The 22,184-nt window shown below is 43.1% G+C and overlaps 1 protein-coding gene across 1 annotated transcript in view; it reads left to right on the top strand.

Moving 5' to 3' along the window:
• ONECUT1 (one cut homeobox 1) overlaps positions 1 to 22,184 on the top strand; it is a 37,388-nt gene that overhangs the window by 11,356 nt on the left and 3,848 nt on the right. Inside the window, exon 3 of the mRNA XM_010836840.1 lies at positions 21,980 to 22,163. Within this exon, the coding sequence (XP_010835142.1) occupies positions 21,980 to 22,163 (184 nt within the window). The remainder of the gene's footprint in view (positions 1 to 21,979; positions 22,164 to 22,184) is intronic.

Below are 22,184 nucleotides of genomic sequence, written 5' to 3'. Positions count from 1 at the left end.
GGGCTACAGTCCATGAGGTCATGAAGAGTCAGACATGACTGAGCAACTAACACTTTTTCACTCTTTTTCACTTCCTCACAAAATGGCTTCTTAAGCCCAAACCTATATTTTGCCTGGGGGGATGATCCAAGGATGAGAGTGACAAGTCAAAAAATTGGAGATTAATTTCCCTGGGAGATTGGTGTCTTTATGCTATGCTAAGTCACTTCAATCATGTCTGACTCTGTGCGACCCCATAGATGGCAGCCCATCAGGCTCCCCCATCCCTGGGATTCTCCAGGCAAGAACACTGGAGTGGGTTGCCATTTCCTTCTCCAAAGCATGAAAGTGAAAAGTGAAAGTGAAGCCTCTCAGTCGTGTCTGACTCTTTGCGACCCCATGGACTGCAGCCTACCAGGCTCCTCTATCCATGGGATTTTCCAGGCAAGAGTACTGGAGTGGGGTGCCATTGCCTTCTCCGATTGGTGTCTTTAAAAACTGTTAAATTTGTCTATTGAAAACCATTATTATGGAGATTGCATCTTTCCCCTATTTATCCCATTGAAATTCAGTATTATTTCTGTTTAGTTCACAAGGAAAGGACCTGAAGATATCAAATTCATCAGTCACTTACATCAAAAAACTACCTTTAAAAGTAAATTGGCAGTTATTTAAGTATTTACAGTCATTTTTAATTTAATAGATTTCTACACCATTTTAAATTACTAAACCAAACACATTTAAAAACCAAAAAAAAAAAATATATATATAGGCCTAAATTAAGAATTGAGAGCCCCAGAGACAGGTTCTTATACTAATTAGCTCTGAGAGCTTGTCAAGTCATTTAACCTTTCTGGGCCTCAGTCTCCTTAAATATAGAATGAAGTATTTGGCCTTAGGGTCCTTCAAGATCCATGTTCTATGATTCATTGACTTCTGTGATGACTGTGTCTCTTATCTCAATTTAGTGCTGTGTCCCAAAGTCAGGATTCAACAAGGTGTAAGTCCCTGGCACCCATCTCTTGGGCAGAGTCTCAGATCAGGCCCTTCTATTAGATGGCCAAGAGGAAACACCTGTCCAGTCAGGACACTGCATTCTGGTGCAAAAATGCTGCCACTTAAGGATACAATTCCTGGGTCCTAACAATACAAGTGGTTGGTGAGGATACAGATCACCAGGAATTCATGCCCTGCTGGTGGGGATGTAAACTGGCACCGTTGCTTCAAAACATCATTTGGATTATAAACCTGAACCCATGCCTGGATCAAGTCTACTCCTTGGTGTACACCCTAGATAAGCTGACAGATGCTCTTGAAGACGAGTACAAGGATGGTTTGTAACAGCACTGTCTCTAAGAGCAAACAACCAGAAACATCCCAAAAGTCCACTGATGAGGAACACAGGAATAAACTGTGATATATTCATATTAATGCAGGAGTATTTTGTGATGAAAATGAATGAGCCACAGGTATACACCACAGCATAGTTGAGTCTTAGGAACAATGTAAATTTAAAAAAAAAAGAAAAAGCTACAAAAGGTCACACCAGAACAATACTGTTTTTACAAGGCTCAAAAGCAAGCAATGCTAAACAACTTACGGTTTAGAGATATATAAGTATGTGGTGAAAACTAATAATAAATTCAAGTTCCTGAGTGGTTACCTCCAATAGGAGAAGGTCAAAGATGGAAGGAGAGGACACCGTTGTAGCTTCCCAAACACCAGTTGTTCTGGTTCTTTCGTCATGTCTGCCTTCACCTGTGTTCATTTTGTTCCTGGGCTTCCTATCTTAAATATATATGATTTGTAAGAGGTAAATATTATGTAATTTTAACTTTTAGGAGGAAAAATATTGTTTCTGTCTGGTTCCCCAACCCAAACAACTTGAACCAAACCAACCCCAGGACATTTGAGTTGTTATTTACACAGTTCTTAGCCCTGTACTAAATGTCAGCCCTCTTAAGAATTAGGTTTGGCCGGTTATGGACAGGGCATAAGATGTGGAAGAGGAAACTTCACTAGGTCTGGGGAGAGTGGTTCTTTCTTTATTCGTTTGAGCACCAGCATAACAACACTGTGCTCAATACTGGGGATGGTGTGCACAGCAGACGTTTTTGGAACTCATAGTCGAGTGGGGAAGAGAGACAAATAGCTGTTTCCTGGTTGCATTTTTGTGCCAAAACAAAAGGTTTGGAATGTGATGAAAGGATAGTTTTGAAGATCTAGGGAAAAAAATTGGACTTGGTCAGAAATAGAAAAAGAGGTTTTCAGGCAGAGGGAACAACAGCATCTGTGCACAGCCTGGCTGCAACCCTTTTGCAGAAGATTTAGCGGATGTGAGTTATTATATAACTGGAAGCTTGTTTCTCCCCCAGCACAACTGAGAGACACAGTACCTTTCTATCAATAACAAAAGTGTTCTCCAAGGCTGTAGTTTTTTGTAGTGGGGAGGGGTGGATGGAGGGTTTCATATTCCTCAAATCAGGTTGGCGGCTGGCAGAGAAGTGGGAAGAAAATACATGCCGATTAAAAAGTTTTTCAGGTGATTCTAATATAACTCCAAGTTGAGCATTAGAACATTGATATTGAGCATTGCTATATATAAAATAAACAAGGATCTAACGTATATAGCACAGGGAACTATATTCAATATCTTCTAATAACCTATAGTGGAAAAGAATCTGAAAAAGAATATATATATATGTGTATGTATGTGTGTGTATATATATATTTAACTGATTCACTTTGGTGTACATTAGAAACTAACACAACATTGTAAATCAACTATAGTTTAAAAAAAGAGTATTGATATTGAGACTTTAAGAGTAAATGACTTTATTTTTGCCCCTTTTATTATTTATTTTACCCTTTTTCTGGAATGACCTATATAATTCTATAGTTATATATATTTTAATGACACATAATATTATTACATAATGTATTATATTAGTATCATTTTATGATATTTTATCTCTTTTGAGATCAAAAGTTCACTCAAAAATTCAATATTCCTGTTGGAATGTTGTGTCCATACTTTCCTCTATCTGAAAAACTCTTACTGTTCACTGGGTCCTTACTACTCAGTGTGGTTCTTAGCACAACAGCAGAACTTATAAGAAATGCAGACTCTCAGGTTCCCCCGCCAGACCTACTGAATCTGAACCTGCATCTTGACAAGATCCCCAGAAGATTCATGTGCACATTCAAGTCACCAAGGGCCACATCACATCATTCAGAAGGTCCATTCTCCTTCATTAGCCCTCATGCTATTGGAGCGCCTCCTATGTGCAAGTTCAGTTCAGTTGCTCAGTCATGTCCGACTCTTTGCAACCCTGTGGACTGCAGCAGTCTTTCCTGTCCATCACCAACTCCCCGGAGGTTGCTCAAACTCACATCCGTTGAGTTGGTGATGCCATCCAGCCATCTCATCGTCTGTCGTCCCCTTCTCCCCCTGCCTTCAATCTTTCCCAGCATCAGGGTCTTTTCCTATGTGCAAGATGCTGGGCTAAGTGCTGGGGCCCAAAAGTCATATCCTGTAGGAGCTCACAGGAGGATGAGTATGGGTAAAGAATTACTTACAGTGTCCCTGATGATTGCTGGGATAGGTAGGAGTACAGTTATGTGGGAGCAGGGAGGACACTGGAAAGAAGACTGGAAAGGGAGTACATAGTTGTATGTCTGTCCAGTCCAAGGGACTGGACTTTGTGACAGCAGGAGCTGAAGGAAGTTGTGGCCTCTATTGGCGTGAAGTTGTCAGGCTTGTGCTTTTGAAAGTCATCCCAGTGTGAACCAATAGGAGAAGCAGCAGCAGCAGGGGACTAACTAGGAGGGGTGGCAATAGATGATGAGGGTCAGATTGTATGCCACTGTCAGCAGAGGTAGAGAAAATATGTGTTTCTTTTCAGGTTTTTTTCCATTATAGGTTACTATAAGACATTGACTATAGATCCCCATGTTATACAGCATGTCTTTACTGTTTATCTATTTTATATATAGTATTGTGTATCTATTAACCCCAAACTCCTAATCCCCCCCTCCATACTGTTATTCCCTTTGGTAACCATAAATTTGTTTGCCATGTCTGTGAGTCGATTTCTGTTTTGTAAACAAGTTCATTGGTATCATTTTTTTTAGATTCTACATATAAGCAATATTATATATTTGTCTTTCTCTGACTTATTTCACTTACTATGATATCTCTAGGTCCATCCAAATGGCATTATCTCCTTCTTTATGGCTGAGTAATGTTCCATTGTATATATGTACTACATGTTTTTAGACACTTAGGCAGCTTCTGTGTCTTAGCTCTTGTGAATAGTACTGCAATGAACATAGGGGTGCATGTATCTTTTCCAAACAGAATTTCCTCTGCATATATGCCTAGGAGTGGGACTGCAGGATTACATGGTAACTGTATTTTTAGTTTTTTAAGGAACTCCCATACTGTTCTCTATAGTGGCTGCACCCACATTCCAACCGACGGTATAGGAGGATTCCTTTTCCTGCACACCCTCTCCAGCAATAGTATTTATAGGCTTCTTAATGATCATCTAATGCTTTTAAAACATAACTTCTTCGTACAAGTATTACTACTAGTCAAGAAAAAAGGTGACAAGAATCACCCATAAGCATAGGTAATCCTCATTTTTGTGAATATCCTTCCAATCTTTTCTCAATGGGATGATCCATACATACTATGTTACAATTTTTTAAATTAAAATCCCTTGTTACCGAATTTATGATAGAACATTTGAAAATACATGGAAGAATAATGGGTCGCAAAGAGTTGGACACGACTGAGCAACTGAACTGAACTGAGCACTTACTCATTTAGCAGATTTGTATAGCTAGGATGTTTGCAAGACGGCAAAGGGTCAAAGCCCTCCCCCTACTCCTGGAGCAGTTTGGGTCAGAAAACATTCTGCACATTGTGTTTTACAGCTATGCTATAATTTAACCAACCCCCTATTTGTGGATACTTAGGTGGTTCCATAAATTGATTGGGCAAACATAAATTTTATGACTAATATTTTAGAAGTATCATAATTTATACAACCTCTCCAACAACCTTTCCTGTCATTGGACATTTCAATGATTTCAGGTTTTTTATTTTATTTTGTGTGTGCTATTAGAAATCAATGACATAACAGTCAGCAATATTATATATAATATTTTGTGAATATTTTCCTTTTTCAAAAATAAGTTTTCTCTAATAACTTTGAAAAATATGAAACACTATAAACAATACAACAGAATCAAGTCATCCATAATTCCGTAACCCAGAAATGATACCCGTCTATGTCTTGGTTTGTTTTCTTCTAGGTTTTAAAAGTACATAAATTAAATACACTTTTAACTTTAATTTTTCACAAAATTAAGCTCATAAAGAGTTAACAATAGAACTTATCTCAGTGTAAATATTAATCAAAAGCATGGTTTAAGATTTTATTTGAAAATTTCCAATTTTTCAAGCGATACAGAAATAGAATAGTACAAAGAGCATATACCATTTACCCACCAGTTGACTAATTGTTAACATTTTATCCCATTTGCGTTATCATTTGTGCACCTATGCTCTCTCTCTGCCAATTTCTCTCAGTCTGTCTTTCTCTCACTCTCTCATATGCACAGAAATGTTTTCATGAGCCATTTCAGAGTATATTACATACATCATGGCCCCTCACTCCTATGTACTTAGGAATGTATTTCCAAGAGGACAGATCTTTCCTCTGTAGCCACAGTTCACTTTTTTGTCCATTGATAAGATTATGCAAATATCCTACTACTCATCAAAATTCCCCCCAGATTTAGCAACTGTTGATTCTTGCCTGACCTACTCTTCATCGCTACAGCTTCAAAATGATTTTCCATCTCTGGTTTCCTGCCTTGTTTGACAGTCAGCTCTCGGCTTTCTTCTGTGAGCAAGAGCCCCTTCTCTCTCATTTACTTACCCGTTTGTTATTGGTGTGGATTCACACATTCCTTCTTTCCCAGTGGCTTCTAATTCAGTTCTGTACATACCTGTTTTGGTACTCTCAAGCTTTCTCAGATTTGACAGTGCTGCTGCTGCTGCTAAGTCACTTCAGTCGTGTCCGACTCTGTTCGACCCCATAGACGGCAGCCCACCAGGCCCCATCGTCCCTGGGATTCTCCAGGCAAGAACACTAGAGTGAGAACCCCTTTAATTTGGCTCATGTGTTCTTGTGACATGCTTCTGTCTTTTCCTTCTCCTTCTCGTCCTCCTTCTCCCTATCTTTTTTTTTTTTTTTTTTTCCCTTTAAACTTTATGGCATTCCTTATAAGATGTTCCAAGTCCTGGAGTCTACCTCTTCTTTGGTGAGCCATGGTTTATTGTGGTAAGGAATGGTGTTAGAGACCAAGAAGGCCTGGGTACTAAGTGTGCTCATGGCTACCAGGGTGATTTTGTTTTCCAGCCCTCACAGAAAAATCCAGGAAAAAAAATGTATGTATATTTATGCACACACACCACACAAACATACATATGCACTCATACATAAATAATATACATGTGCACCTGAACTCAAATGGCACAGTGGTAAAGAACCCACCTGCTAGTACAGGAGATGCGAGAGACGTGAGTTCGATCCCTGGGTCAGGAAGATCCCTTGGATGAGGAAATGGCAATCAACTCCAGGATTCTTGCCTGGGAAATCCCATGGTCAGAGGAGCCTGGCAGGCTACAGTCCTTGGGTCACACAGAGTCGGACACAACTGAGTGACTGAGCATGAACGCATACACATAAACATGCTTACATACATATTTTTAAAATCATGAATTTGCACAAGTACCTCCCCATCTAACTGTAACATATCCCCATAGGATTTTTTTCTTGCCTACCTACATTCCATAATTGTATGTCCCTTCCTCTACAGTGAGAACCCTGTTACCCAATAATTTATCCACCCCACCAACCCACATGCACAGTTACTCATTTGCTCAATTCTGTAATACATCCGAAATCATTTCAAACTTGCTTCACCCATACCCATAAAATAAATAAACCTGCTAAAATTTTTTTCTGTAGTATTCATTTGCAGTTCTTCTCCCATACATATGCCCCAGCATCACTGGGAACTTGTTAGAAATCCTACTGGGAAAGAGCTCAGTAATCTGAGTTCTTACAAGCTCTCCAAGTGATTCTAAAACATGTTAAAGTCTGAGAAGCCCTGCCTGAAATATGTGGAACAGGTTTATAATATGTTTATGTGTATGTACCTTTGTACCAACATGTTATTGTGTGCAATAATACTTTAAAAATACCCTAAATGTAAAAAACATAAAACAGGTCCAGTGAAAATTCATCAGGGTCCTTTTGTCAGCGTGAGTGTGGAAGTGTGATATAAAAGAAGATAAGCCCCCAGTTCTTTGTTTCTGCTCCTTTGCCAGCCTGTTGTATAATCAGGAGGAAGAGGAAGGGATGGGTGTGAAGTACCCTCATTTTCCAGAGGGGGTGCTCTTCAGCTCCACAGTTGCTGCCCCACTGCCCTTCAGCATTAGGAAGTTCTATCAGTTAATGACAGAATCTCCTCCAACTTTATTCCAAATTCCCTGGGAAACCTGGGAAGATGTATGTTTGTGAATCAATTCTCTCAGAGAATCTAATTCAGTAGGGTTAGGATAGGGTTCTGGAATGTGCACTTTGAACAAGCCTCCCCTTCATGCTCCCAGGTGATGTTGATATATTTGACCCACACCTTACAGTTTCTGCTCTGGACTCTAGACCCTGGTCACTCAGAGGACCATCCTGGACCAGTGGCTGAGTAGTGAGCAACTGGGAACATGTTAAATGTGCAGAATCTCAGACTCTGCCCTGACCAGCCAGATCAGAATTTTCTTTTTTTGGTTTGTTTTGCTTTTTAAAAAAAAATTTATTTATTTACTTGGCTATGCTGGGTCTTAGTTTCGTCACACAGGGGTCATTTTTTGTTTTTTGTTTTTTGTTTTTTTTTTAAACAGTGAGCATCTCACTTTATTTTTTTATTTTTTTTTTCTAATCTCAATTTTATTTTTATTTTTTTAAATTTTATTTTATTTTTTAACTTTACAATAATGTATTGGTTTTGCCATATATCGAAATGAACCTGCCACAGGTATACATGTGTTCCCCATCCTGAACCCTCCTCCCTCCTCCCTCCCCATACCATCCCTCTGGGTCGTCCCAGTGCACCAGCCCCAAGCATCCAGTATCGTGCATCAAACCTGGACTGGCGATTCGTTTCCTATATGATATTATACATATTTCAATGCCATTCTCCCAAATCATCTTAATAAGATGTCCAAATGACTCAAGTTTATGCACTCAAGTTTGAGAAGCACTGATTTAGAGTAGTGGTTCTCAGCCTTGGCTACGTGTTAGAATCACCTGGGAACTTTAAAAGGATTGTGTCTTGGATGGCTCCCCATTTTCTATGGGGCCACATCCAACTTATTTATCCAACAAGGATGCTGAGTATGCCAAATTAATAATCTGAAGTCTACTCGGCCCGAACTCATTGTTTCCTAGTGAGAGAGATGGGTAGGTAAAGTAATTTTCTGGGGAGCTCTGTGGGCACAGGAGACCACAGTTCTCCCTATATGAGACAGGGGATGGAGAAGCCTTGATAGAAAGTGAGATGCTTGAGCTAAGCCTTGAGTTAGGGAAAAGAAAGAGAAGGACATTCTGGGTGAGGAAACAGCTTGAGCATAGGAATAGAAGTGTGAACATTCATAGTAGATTTAGGACTGACTTCTGAGTAATGTGACTTAGTATGGATGGTGGGTGGGCAGCTGTGGGAAGTGAGGTGGGAACAGTGGTCGGGATCAGAATGTCAAGGTCCTTGAATCTCATGATGAAGCAGCCACCAAGGGCTTTCTCTCAGGCTTTCTGGAGACCCTTGTGAGGCCAACTGTATGATACATCTGTCATTGGAAGAATAGCATTTTCAACTGACTCTGCAGATGACTTTCCAGAAATGAAAACAAGGAAAACCACTAATTTAAAATTAAGAAATGTCTGATGACCAAGTGAAAAGTCAAAATTGTAGGCTATTTTTGAAGGAGTTCCATTTTATAATTTTCAATTGCTGTGAATATTGTGAAGTGTTATATATGGCTATTAATTAAAGAAATGGGATCAATAAGCTAAGACTTACAATTCACAATGGGCCTGCATGAGATAATAATGCATAATAAGCATGTAATTCATCAGGTCTGCCATTTGTTGTGACTGTTTTGCAGAATCAACATCATAACTAGGGCATCGATATCACATATTTCCAATTATTGGGGCCCAAACTATTGAGGAGCTCCACCAGTTACTGTCAGCAGCTGTACATTTCAGTCAATTCTGTTCCATCCCTCCCAGGCTCAGCCAGCCTCTGCCCTCCTTTGGTCATAAAGTCCAACCTCTTGGGCTACAGCTCTGGAGCCTTCTTTAGAGAAGAGAAATTGATGGAAGTATTTTGGAGCACTCCAGGCAGCAGATGGGTGGGACGGCAGGTCTGTGTCCTGAAAAGCTCAGTTATAGAAGCAAACAGGGTGGAGAGGTGAGAGGGTTGAGCAACTTTTCCAACCTGAGTTTGGTGCAGCAGACCTCTCTTGACTTTAGCTGCTACCCATCTTTCCTTTGCTTTGGATCAGCTCAGGTTTCTTCTGCTTCCTCTCAGAGCCAATATCCACACAGAGACAGCCTCTAGTGTTCTTCTGTGCCCTTACTGAGACTACACTCACTCTGGCCCCTCTCCCAGGCCAACGTGGGTCTTGCATCCCCTTCGTTGCCTGGGCTTCCTCCATCTCAATTTGTATGCAACCCACTTTCTTGGGTGGGCCAATGCAGTCCTTTCCGCCAGACCAGTCTGGCTGATAATAGGCCTACTGCCTGGCTAGCCACCTGCTTCTGCTCCACTCACCGTGGCTCTGGGTTCCCTAGGCTCCCCTCACCAGCTGCTCCTTCCCTATTTCACCATCCTGGGGAAAGATTTCGTGATGTGTCCACTGTGTTGCATCTGCTTCGGGGGCACAGTGGAGTTGGAGGTCCCCAGCTTAACCAGCTGTGTGCCCACAGGTAAGTCACCTCACCTCTTTAACAGCGTTTCTTCACTTACAGAAAAAGACATACTATCCATTTCTACCTCCCCTGAGTTTTGTGGGATCACATGGGAAGGTTTAATGGAGGTGTTTTAAGCACTGTAAAGCATGGTACAGGGGTAAGATACAGCGATCATCCTTGACCAGGAACATCTGCTCTTTCCATGTCTGTATTAGGTGTTTCATACGCATGCCCAGAAGAGTTTCCATAGGTACTTAAGCTACCCACAAAGTCATAGACACCAGCAAAGCTCACCTGTGTCCAGCAGGTTGTACTGGCCCCACCTCCCTCTCCTGGGCATTATCGTTACATGCAGGTGTTCCCCTCCCGTGTAAAGGCTGTCTTTGGCTGTATCAGTTAGAACTCACTGGAGTTGCTTTTCAAATTGTACTTTATACTGTGGGAAGGGTAAATTTGCTGCTTAAGAGCTGTCCCATCCCCAGAACAGCGAGGGGCCTGGCTTATAAAAAATATGCACCGGACAGTAACATAACACAAAGCAAAGCAGATAACATGATGACCCAGCACTCCTGCAGTCTGAGCTCTAATCCTAAAGTTGTGTGGCCCACCCACGGACTCTCTGATCTCCACAAGGTGGATGCCATCCTGTTAAATGGGCTCAAGAACCTCCCATATTCACCTCCATAGTTCCCCCATTCTTGTCTTTCTGAAGAATGTTTATTGGAATATAGTTGATTTACCATGTGTGTTACCCATTCTTTTCTTACTGAAATTTGTTCTATTTGCATGCTTCCTCCTCGAACATGTATTGTCTTATAGAGTTTACTTTGAAAAGCAGCTTCAGCTGTCAAGAGACAGTGTTTGGGGGCTCAGTAGACATGAACAGCAATGCCACCATCCCTGTTAGTCCAGGAGAGGTTTCCTGGGCAGTGAGAGCAGAGGGCTCACTCTGTATGTGTGCCCAGCTACTTCTTTCTTAAATAGTTTTACTAAGAAATAAGGGCTTCCCAGGTGGCGCTAGTGGTAAAGAACCCACCTGCCAATGCAGGAGACATAAAAGACGTGGGTTCGATCCCTGGGTCAGGAAGATCCCCTGGAGGAGGGTATGGAAACCCACTCCAGTATTCTTGCCTGGAGAATCCCATGGACAGAGGAGCCTGGAGGACTGCAGTCCACAGGGCTGCAAAGAATCAGGCACGACTGAAGTGACTGAGCATGCACGCACTAAAAAATAATTTACATGCTCTACAATTTACCCATTTAAAGGGTGTAAGTCAGTGGTTTTTAGTATATTCACAGAGCTGTGCAACCTTCACCACAATTTTAGAACCTTTTTATCTCCTCTCCAAAAAGAAAGCCTGTACCCATTAGCAGACCCTTGCATTCCACACCCCTCACTACCTACTCAGCCACAGGCAACCACCTACTACTTCAGTCCCTATGGATTTGCCTATTCTGGTCCCACTGCTTTTTTATCCCTTTTCCTACCCATGAAGTCTCAAGCCCCCCTGAGCAGGATGTGCAAGGAAATCCCTGCTGACTCCATCAGGAATCTGGGTGGAATTTCAGTGTGTGTTTTTGCCCTCCCCGTATACCCTACTGGTCCTGGAGACCCTGGAGCAGGAGAGGAGCAGCTGCCCGGACCCTCCTCCAGCTCCAGGCCAGGCCTTCCCTGAGTGATGTGGGACATGGCAGGCTCACCTGTTCAAGAGCACTTGGCTCTGCAGGTTGCAGTTTTCAGTTCTGTCAGCAGCCTTCAGGCGAAAGACATTGTGTTTCTAACAGGCCCCTGATAAAGTGCACCACACTGTCTTGAGATGACAGTGCATTTTCATGGTGCCCTGGAATCCCAGGCCTTCCCCTTTCTGCTCCCTGGCCCACCTCCCCTCAATCACAATAGGACAGCAGACTCTTGAGCAGTTGTATGGAGGCAGAAAGTACATGGCTATAGTATAAGGACGCTCAGGGTAAAACCCAGGTGTGATTGGGGAAGCTGTAGGCATACAGTCTCCTTCCTCAGTCCCATGGAGTCAGATCACCAAATAAGTCTGATTTGAATCAGCCAAGCCTGGTTCTGTCTTGGCACCCCTCAAGTCCTTTCATCCTGTCTGTCTAGAGGTCTCTATCCAAACATTGAGGCCAAAACTGTTCTCTCCTCAAGTTGAGTCCCAAATTTCCTATTAAATGTCATACCTCACCGAGCTATTGCTAAAATTAAATAACGTCTCTAAAGTGAGAGACACACAGCTTATCCTTCATCTGACTCCATCCTCATCTTATTCTAGCAGATACTGTGGCTTCTTGGTCACTTGTCCGTTTGTACATCTACAACCCCCACCAAACACACACAGTTCTCCATATTCCTCCTTAGGGTAGCTAAGATAAGTGAAAATTTTCCAGAAGACCTTTTCAAATTGTCATTACAACTTATGAAGTTCAGCTTTCTGGTCCCACCTAGTGATACTGTTCACTGGGCACACACATCTCAGTCCCTTTTCTACTCCATCTGCAGGTGCTCTGCCCAGAGGTCTTCCCTCCCCACCGCCTGCCAGGAGGGAGAAGATGGTGCTGGCACGGGGATATTCTGAGAATAGAGGGGAGGGAGGCAGGGAGGGGGGCAGCTAGAGTGAACAGTTCAACCCTCTCACTTCTCCAAGTGCCCACTTAGGACATAGAAATCTGAACTGTATGTCTTCTCCCTGGAGTGATATTGAAAGCTCTTTACACACGTCAAGTCATAGGGCTGCACCCAGGAGGAACTGTAAAGTTTTTAGTCAAATTCTTTCATTATTATACAGTTAAGGAACGTGGACTAGCCTCGTTAAGGGATTTAACCCAGCCATTCAACTAATTAATGACAGAGCCAGAACCTAAAACTTTCAACAACTAGAGCGGTGCTCCTTTCAGAACCTTCCTCCCTTATAGACTGAGAATATAATGGACACCCTCAGTCTACTTGGATCCTTGGTGTACTTTCCATAAGTTCACACTGAAACACCCACTAGTGCCCCCAAGAAGACAGCCTCTTCTATCTATTGATAAATAAATGAATTTATTAAATAAATAAATATGTATTTGGCTGCACCGGGTCTTAGTCGCAGCGTATGAACTCTTAGTTGCGGCATGCAGGATCTAGTTCCCTGACCACAATCGAACCTGGGCCACTTGCCTCGGGAGCCCAGAGTCTTAGCCACTGGACCACCAAGGAAGTGGTCGTCCTCTTTATCCACAATTCTGTGCTATGTGAAGCAGCCAACTCTGGGACAGATATACCAAGAACCTCAAGCAGCAAGTTCAGACAATTTTCCTATAATGTTAATGAAAAATAGAAAGTGGCAAAAATATAAAGTACCTATTGTTCAAGGGCTCAGAATGCTTAACTGTTCACAGGGTCTGTGGTTGTTGCTGTTGTTATCATTTTCATCTCTAAAGCTCATAAGTCTGAAGCCACTGTGAAGAATATGAGTTTGTATTAGATCCCCTTCATTCAAATAAACATGGATCCGGACTATTTGCAAAACTGGATGGTGTCCCTGCAGAGCCATTACCTTCTCTTTTTGAGAAGCCAAAAGGATGGAGAAGATAAAATGGAAGAGTCACCATAGTGGCTATATATTCTAAAAGACAGAGTAAGGTTACCTTGGAAATTTTTTAACAGATAATATAAGACTTTGGACACCAGGAGAGATACTGCATGGGTTTATTCATTGACTCACAGGGCTCTAAAGCCTGCAGGGGCCTTAGAACACTGCCTACTCATTGAAAGGATGCAGAAAAAGAGATCAAGTGATGTGCCCAAGTTTATACCATAGGCTAGAGACAGAGCGAAGACCCAAACTTGCTGTGTAAATTCAGTGTTTATACCTGCATCTTGATCAGAGAAGAAAAGATCAGAGAATTAATTTGTAAACATCTAGAATATCTCCTAAGCACTTGTCATTTTAACAGTCATTTCAACAATCAGATCTTGTGTGCATGCTAAGTTGCTTCAGTCATGTCCTACTCTCCGAAGCCTCATGGACTGTAGCCTGTTAGGCTCCTCTGTCCATGGGATTCTCCAGGCAAGAATACTGGAGCAAGTTGCCATGCCCTCCTCCAAGGGATCTTCCTGACCCAGGGATCAAACCCTTGACCCACATCTCTTACGTCTCATGCATTGGCTGCTGCTGCTGCTGCTGCATCGCTTCAGTCATGTCTGACTCTGTGTGACCCCAGAGATGGCAGCCCACCAGGCTTCCCTTCCCTGGGATTCTCCGGGCAAGAACACTGGAGTGGGTTGCCATTTCCTTCTCCAATGCATGAAAGTGAAAAGTGAAAGTGAAGTCACTCAGTCATGTCCGACTCTAGCGACCCCATGGACTGCAGCCTACCAGGCTCCTCTGTCAATGGGATTTTCTAGGCAAAAGTACTGGAGTGGGGTGCCATACATTGGCAGGTGGGTTCTTTACCACTAGTGCCACCTGGGAAGCCCATAGCTTATCTTATCTCATGCTTATTCTAATCCTGAGAGGAAAGAAAGCCACTGTTCTCTACCTTGCAGCTGGGTATACTAAGGCTCTAGAAGACAAGTAACTTGCCCAAGATCACACATCTATCAGTGGCCACAGAGCTGGGATTTGAGCTTGTGTCCCGTGAGCTCAGGTTCATTTAAGAAGTTGTATTATAATTCTGTCTGGCTTTACAAATGTCTCTCAAGCCCACATGTCTGTACCTATGTATTTTTTTTAATATGGCACAGCAGATCTTTTTTTATTGTAATTGTTAAACTATAGTTGATTTACAATGTTGTGTTATTTTCAGGTGTACAGCAATGTGCCTACTTATTCCCAGACAAATTCTTGGCAGTCTTTTGCACAGCTCAGTTAGCAGTTTAGATGTTGTAAAGTCCTTTGTGTCGTTATATCAGGAAAATGGATATGTTGACACACAAATGCTTGGGTGACAGCTGATTCTAGGATGTTACTGTATACCATGTTTTATAAAGTATATTCTTTTTTTTTAATTTTATTTTATTTTTAAACTTTACAATATTGTATTAGTTTTGCCAAACATCGAAATGAATCCACCACAGGTATACCCGTGCTCCCCATCCTGAACCCTCCTCCCTCCTCCCTCCCCATACCCTCCCTCTGGGTCGTCAGCAGACGACCAGCCCCAAGCATCCAGTATCGTGCATCGAACCAGGACTGGCGACTCATTTCATACATGATATTATACATGTTTCAATGCCATTCTCCCAAATCTCCCCACCCTCTCCCTCTCCCACAGAGTCCATAAGACTGATCTATACATCAGTGTCTTATAAAGTATATCCTAAGACAGGGCTTCTTCAACTCTGTGTAGTGAAGTTTGTCTCTGATTTCCATATGTTCTGGACCAATAGTTTTGCTAATACAATAAAAAAATATATTACTAGAACAATAACCACAGAATGCTGGAGCAATGTCAAACTGCCATAAACTTTCTAATTGTTTATTCTCAAATTTCTGATCTTGCTACAGGTCAGTAACAGTTTACAGACCAGCATGGGTCTGGCAACCAGATTTTGAGAGACATGGTTCTAAGCAACACCATTCCTGAGAGAATCTCTGAGTAAAGAGTTGCTTAATCAAATAAGTTTGAGAGACCCCATAAGCTAGAAAGCATCAGTGCATATTAGCATGTTAAAGGCTCTGAGAAGTCCTGCATTAAAGAAGCTTGCTTAATCATTAACTCAGCATTTCCCAAACTGCCTGACTTCAGAGCTCATTGTTCATGGAATGCCTTTCAACATCTTTCAGAATTCATATTTCTTGAAATACCCCTGGTTCTCTCCTGCCAACTCTGGGCAAAGCACAGGCCCCAGGCGTGCCTGAGATGAAAGCTTGTCCTTTGCCCACGTCCTCGTGCATTGCCTTTTAAAAAAACAATTCTTTATCATCTTTTATTCTTGTGATACACAAAATCATTCTCTGCCTTTTGCTATCTTCCACACCTGGTTCTTTCTCCCATACAGTACTGACTGTAGGTGACCTGGCTCCCAGAGATCAAAGTCACCTGAGACAGCCCTATTACACTTGGCCACTGCATCCTGCAAACATATCTACTTGCCCACCTTCATGGAGGTGACTTGGGATGAGTCATCTTCCTCTTCAGTATTGCCTTTTGCACGTAATAGAAATCTTCTTCCCTTTAGTCCTGTTCTGTGATAACTACTCTATTTTTAGTGAAAACTATACACCCACACAAAAATATAGTTTTCCCATAAAACACATGCAATACTGTTCCCTAAGCAGTGGTTCCTGTTGTCAGACTTTATTCCCACTTTCTTATTCTCTCTCTTTGTCCACTGCACACTTTTACAGACCAGTTGCTGGTTTTCAACCTTATATTAGGTAATCTCTGGGGCTTCCCTGCTGGCTCAGTGGTAAAGAATCCAACTGCCAATGCAGGAGATGAGGATTTGATCCCTGGGTCAGAAATATACCCTAGAGAAGAAAATTGCAACCCACTCCAGTATTCTTGCCTGGGAAATCCCATAGACAAAGGAGCCAGGCAGGCTACAGTCCATAGGGTCGCAAAAGAGTCAGACACAACTGAGCTGCTAAACAACAATGTGTACCCTGACATGAGTTCCATGGAAATGCCAGAACATTGCTCTCATTTATATTCTCTTAACAGGTCTCACAACTATAATTCTATACACGCTTCTAGAAGCATGATTTTGTTTCTGTGGGCTGTTTCTCCTGGGCACCTCATTGAAGTTACACACTGACCTTCAACAAGCTTTAGTCCACTCTTCACTCTATAGACATCTCTACTTTCTTATTTGGCCACTCCAACTTCTGTACAAAGCTCTTTCCAGGTATAACCACACACATTTAATCACAGTCACCCCATCCAGTACCCATATGAGTACTGGGCTCCCCTTACATCCAAGCACTATGGCAGCCTGCCCTGGAGAGACAGAATGAGTTGGCCAGGCTCCTTGCCCCAGGAGAATCTCACTTCCCAGGTTCTGACATAGTGACATTTGCAATGCTTGAAAGCTCATTGCAGGAACTTCCAAACTGCATTTCCCCCAGAATTAGTATTGTATAAGACATAGACAGTTTCTACCAAACAGAGTTCTGGAATTAAATAAATTTGAGAAACATAATTATATGTGCTAAACACATACAATACATTTTGAGGAAGAGGCTATGTATAGTAGGTTTTTCTGAACGTACTTGGCCTGCAAACCATCTTTTCAAGTAACTCGTGTTTGAGACAATATCATGCCTCTGATGCCATTTGGGAAAGGGTGCTCTGGAGTAGCTTCAGCCAAGTCCTGCAAGTGCTAAGGACCACACTGAAGTCACTCAGGTACCCTGTGTACGTGCATGCTAAGTCGCTTTAGTCGTGTCCGACTCTATGTGACCCTATGGACCTAGCCCGCCAGGCTCCTCTGCCCATGGGAATTCTGCAGGCAAAAATTCTGGAGTGGGTTGCCATGCCCTCCTGCAGGGGATCTTCCAGACCCAGGGATCAAACCCAGGTCTCTTATGTCTCCTGCATTGGCAGGTGTGTTCTCTACCACTAGCACCACCTGGAAAGCCCTCAGTTACCCTAGTTGGGTTGAAAATAGATATCTCTTTGTGATTTCCCTTAGTTCTGCCTTTTGAATGATAAATAAGTAGAGTCTGCACCCAATGCTCAGTTATTTATTTTTACATAGGTATGTGTTCTGTGTAATTTAGTCCACTCTTCACTGTACAGAGCTCTCTACTTTCTTACTCAGCCACTCCAGCTTCTGCACAGGGAAGTGTCCAGAGTTATCTAGAGATAACGCCTCCCAGTCTATATTCCTAACACAGATCTCTCCCCCTGAGCTCCAGGCCCCATGTATTCTGCCATCTGCTGGACACCCACCTATTGGAGATATTTAACAGGATGTCCAACATGCACTTCAGATGGATTTGTCCCTCATAGAAGTGACAACTGCTCTCATAAAACTCATTCCTCATGGCCCCCTTACTACCATCCAATCAGAAGCCTGGGAGATGTTCTGAACTCCATCCTCCCAGCAGGGTTGTTGTTACTAATTCCTCTTGGTTCTCCCTTCCAAGAAGCTCTTAAATTTGCTTTCTCTTTTCCATCTTCAACTGCCATTGTCTATCTTGGGGTCCTCATTACACTGGTTTTCTAATTGGCTTCTGTCTTAGGCCAGGTTTTCTGAGAAACAGACTCTGAGACTTGCATGCAGAAAGAGGGCTATGGAGATTAACCCTTTTCGAGTGGGGAAGGGTGTGGAGGAAGTAAGACCAGGCAGATGGAGCTGAACTTTAACGAAGTTGCAAAAATAGCCTCAACCCATCCTACAGGGTACTCTGGAGCTGGATAATGCTTCAAAGTTGTCCCTATTAGATGCAAGGGTTTGGTGTGGGGGAGCCTTAAACCAATTCATTCCACTGTCTTCAACCTCTACCCTCATACTCCCATCCCCTACTCCCCCAATCCCCCGCTGGATGTGTCTAGCCCTCCAGCTTCTCTCTGGGATGGCATAACCTTTGGCCAAGGGCAGTTCCCAGCATGGATCTCAGCTGAGAGTCACCAGCTTCTTCCAACAGGTGCAAGAATGAGTGTCCTAAAGGAGGTCAAAGTAGCACATGTCAGCATACATGTCCTGAATTGCTGCTTTCCACCTCGCCCCCCACAACACTGCCAGAGGGGTTTTTCTAAACTAAAATTCAATCACACAGCACTCTTACTCAAAACCTTACCTACAAGGTAATTCATTTCTGATCTCGGTCTACCTGTGAAGCCTTGTCCCCCACAGCTTTCTTCCTTGCATGCACTCTTGCTCCGCCACCAATCTACTAACACTTATCAGTCCTTCACGAGTGCTGCTCCCCCTGCTGGGAATGAGTTTTTCCTGCTTTTCTCACTAGCAAACTCCTATTCATCCTTTAGGGCCTAGCATAAGTATCCTTCTTGTGTGATGCCTTCTTTAATATCCTCAAGCAGAGATAATATCCTGTAGGCTCTTGTCATACTCCTGCAGTTATTAGGTTACATAACCATTAGATTGACTTCCTTAAGAGAAAGGCTTGTGTTATATTCGTTTTTGAATGTAAGTGAATGAATCAACCAGCCATGTGCATCAGTATTATGTAAAGCTGTGTCTACTTGGGTTGACACAAACTAACTAGGCTTGACTTTAGTCTAGTCAGCTTATTTTTTCAGGGACTTAATCTGGTTGTCCAGTGAAGGCTGTGGGTTCCCTGGGGGCAGGGACTCTCTCACTTAGTTCAGGATATACAGCTCAATGCTCTGAGGGAGTTGGATATTTAATAAATCTTTCCCATTATGTAGATGCTTCCTGTCATGGTGGGCAAAGGACAGAGCCAGTGATCTATAGAATGTGTTATAAAAGGTACCAGAAGACCTGGCTGCTCTAAAATCTCTCTTTCATAACTGAGGACATAAAAGAGAGGCCTCCCATCATGTCCAGGCTTCCCAGGTGGCTCAGTGGTAAAGATTCTGCCTGCCAATGCAGGAGGCATGGGTTCAGTCCCTGGGTATGGAAGATCTCCTGGAGTAAGAAATGGCAACCCGCCCTAGTATTCTTGCCTGGGAAATCCCATGGACAGAGGAGCTTGGTGGGCTACAGTCCACGGGGTCGCAAAAGAGTCAGACATGACTTAGCAACTAAACAACAATCCCTCATGTCCATTCTGAAATTCTTGTTCTTATATTTCCTAATATAATGGACCTGTGAGCGCTGGAGTGAGGCAAATGCACTCTGGGGCCTGAGTAAGCTGATGCAACTGTAGAAAAGAATTTCTATATCTATTTATGTTATTTTACCCTTTTAAAATTTTCTATATTTTGTGTTTGCTTTATAATGTCTGTAACACAGTTGTATAGTAACACATGCATATCATGTATAAAGAAATAACACAAGGGAATGTAATACTCAAAGCATTCTTTACTAAATAGCACATAATTTAAAAAAAACAAAACTTGGAGACTCCTAGATTGCACTCTGAAGACTGGAGGCTTTTTCAACCTGTACCCAATAGCTTTTTAGCTGCTCTGATTGCTCAACTGATTTGTGCTAAATGGACACCTAAAGCTTTAGGGGAATCCACCTTGTGGAACAGCAGGGTACAAAAGGTAGGGGCAGGCTGAAGGGCAGGGCTAACTGGGGAGAGCACAGAGGCTGCACGTAGCCAGAAGTGGTGAACCACCTAGTAGGGAATTAGGAACCTGGAATACAGAAAGATGGGAGAGGGAGCAAGAGACAGCAGTAGGTAGGGCAGCCGGCTACAGTGACATGGAAGAGAGGCAGGCCCCATCTCCACCGGGAAGATGCCCTGTCTGCCTTTTGCTGTGGTGGGAGTGTACACCTTACAGTGTGTACTAGCCAGCTGTGAAGATAACTGAGGCTGCTCCGGAACCTCTACACTGGGTGGGCAGCATGGGGTTGGGGGGTGGGAGTGGGGGAGGTTGCAGGAAGTGGGAGGAGGTGCAGCAAGGGGCCGGAAACTGACTGGGATTACAGCACCGGAGCCTTCTCTTAAAGGTGAATTAGCAGAGCCAGAGAGCGCTGTTTTTACTTCAGTTGCCTGGTTATGTGGGGATGGCTGCGGGGATTCACTGATGGGGGAGGTGGGCGGGAGAGGGAGGGGAGGGCATCGTTAGCAATTCAGTGCCCCTTTGGCAGGTGGAAGCCACTGAGCCAAGTTAGTTGAGAAACAGGAGTGTGGCATCTGAGGTGAGGAGACCCTGATCCACCACCAAACCCTGGGGACCTGAGGACCACATTGGGATGATGCACCAGAATAGCTCTAGCAGCCATGAGGCAGCTTCATGAAACAGGAACTGCCTGTATGGGCATGGGCAGGAAATGGGCCTTCTCAGCGGGAGATGAGGCGAGGGAAGAGGGCAACTCCAACAGCAAGACTCACGTGAAGAACAAAAAGGAGGCACAGGGACACCCCAAAGGTGAACATGGCTAATGTCACAGTTTAGCCCCAGTGGTGACGAAGTGCACTTCATCCCTGCTCCCCAAGTCCTGATTCCACCAAAGAATCGGTGGAAAACTGTTTGATGGGCATGGTAGGACACTCTTTACAGAGTTTTCTTACATACTAACTCTTCCTAGTTTGTTTCCTAGGAAACAAAAACAATCAGAAGGGGAACAAATGCAATTCCTTTTTTATTTGGCTTTTAGACCCTCAATTAGGTTCTTAGTATTCCACTAGCAGCAGACCGTAAATCCTTTGAGGGCAACACCCACTTCTAGGGGATAAGACTTTGTGTTTGTGAAGCCCTCTAGTTAATGTTACTGACTTCTCTGGTGGATCAGATGGTAAAACATCTGCCTACAATGCGGGAGATTCGGGTTCAATCCCTGGGTCAGGAAGATCTCCTGGAGAAGGAAATGGCAACCCATTCCAGTGTTCTTGCCTGGAGAATCCCATGGATGGAGGAGCCTGGCAGGCTACAGTCCATGGGGTCGCAAAGAGTCAGACACAACTGAGCGACTTCACTCACTTCACTAGTTAACGTTAACTTTTACATACTATTTCATATATTCTTACCACAACCCAGTAAGGTAGATGTTCTTACATCTACTTTACAGATAGTGATTAAAAAAAAAGTTCCAATAGTCAGTTCATTTATCTAAAACCCAACATTCCACAGATGAGTAATCAAGGTCCACACTCCGTTAATTGATTTACTACCAACAAAACACAGATACTCGTCAAAGCCAGGACTCATGCCCACTACTCACAAAACTCTATCTCCTCCTCATTCTCTATGCCTTTGTTACACTTCCCTCCCAGCCCATGATGGTGCTAAAACTAGAGGTCAGCAGATAGAAGGTGGCCATGAGGAATGCCTAACAGATTGAATGGGCTGGGCCTTTCTACTCTCAAGTCCCCCAGCCGGTCTGTTCTAACAGCCTCTGTGTCTCTTTGCAGCATGCAAAAGGAAAGAGCAAGAACACGGGAAGGATAGAGGCAACACACCCAAAAAGCCCAGGTTGGTCTTCACAGATGTCCAGCGTCGAACTCTACATGCAATATTCAAGGAAAATAAGCGTCCATCCAAAGAATTGCAAATCACCATTTCCCAGCAGCTGGGGTTGGAGCTGAGCACCGTCAGCAACTTCTTCATGAACGCCCG

Source organism: Bison bison, unplaced genomic scaffold (genome assembly GCF_000754665.1).
Source record: "Bison bison bison isolate TAMUID 2011002044 unplaced genomic scaffold, Bison_UMD1.0 scf7180017864066, whole genome shotgun sequence".
Taxonomy (NCBI): domain Eukaryota; kingdom Metazoa; phylum Chordata; class Mammalia; order Artiodactyla; family Bovidae; genus Bison; species Bison bison.
The sequence above is the reverse complement of the archived record's forward strand: the minus strand, read 5'-3'. Positions and strand labels throughout refer to the sequence as shown.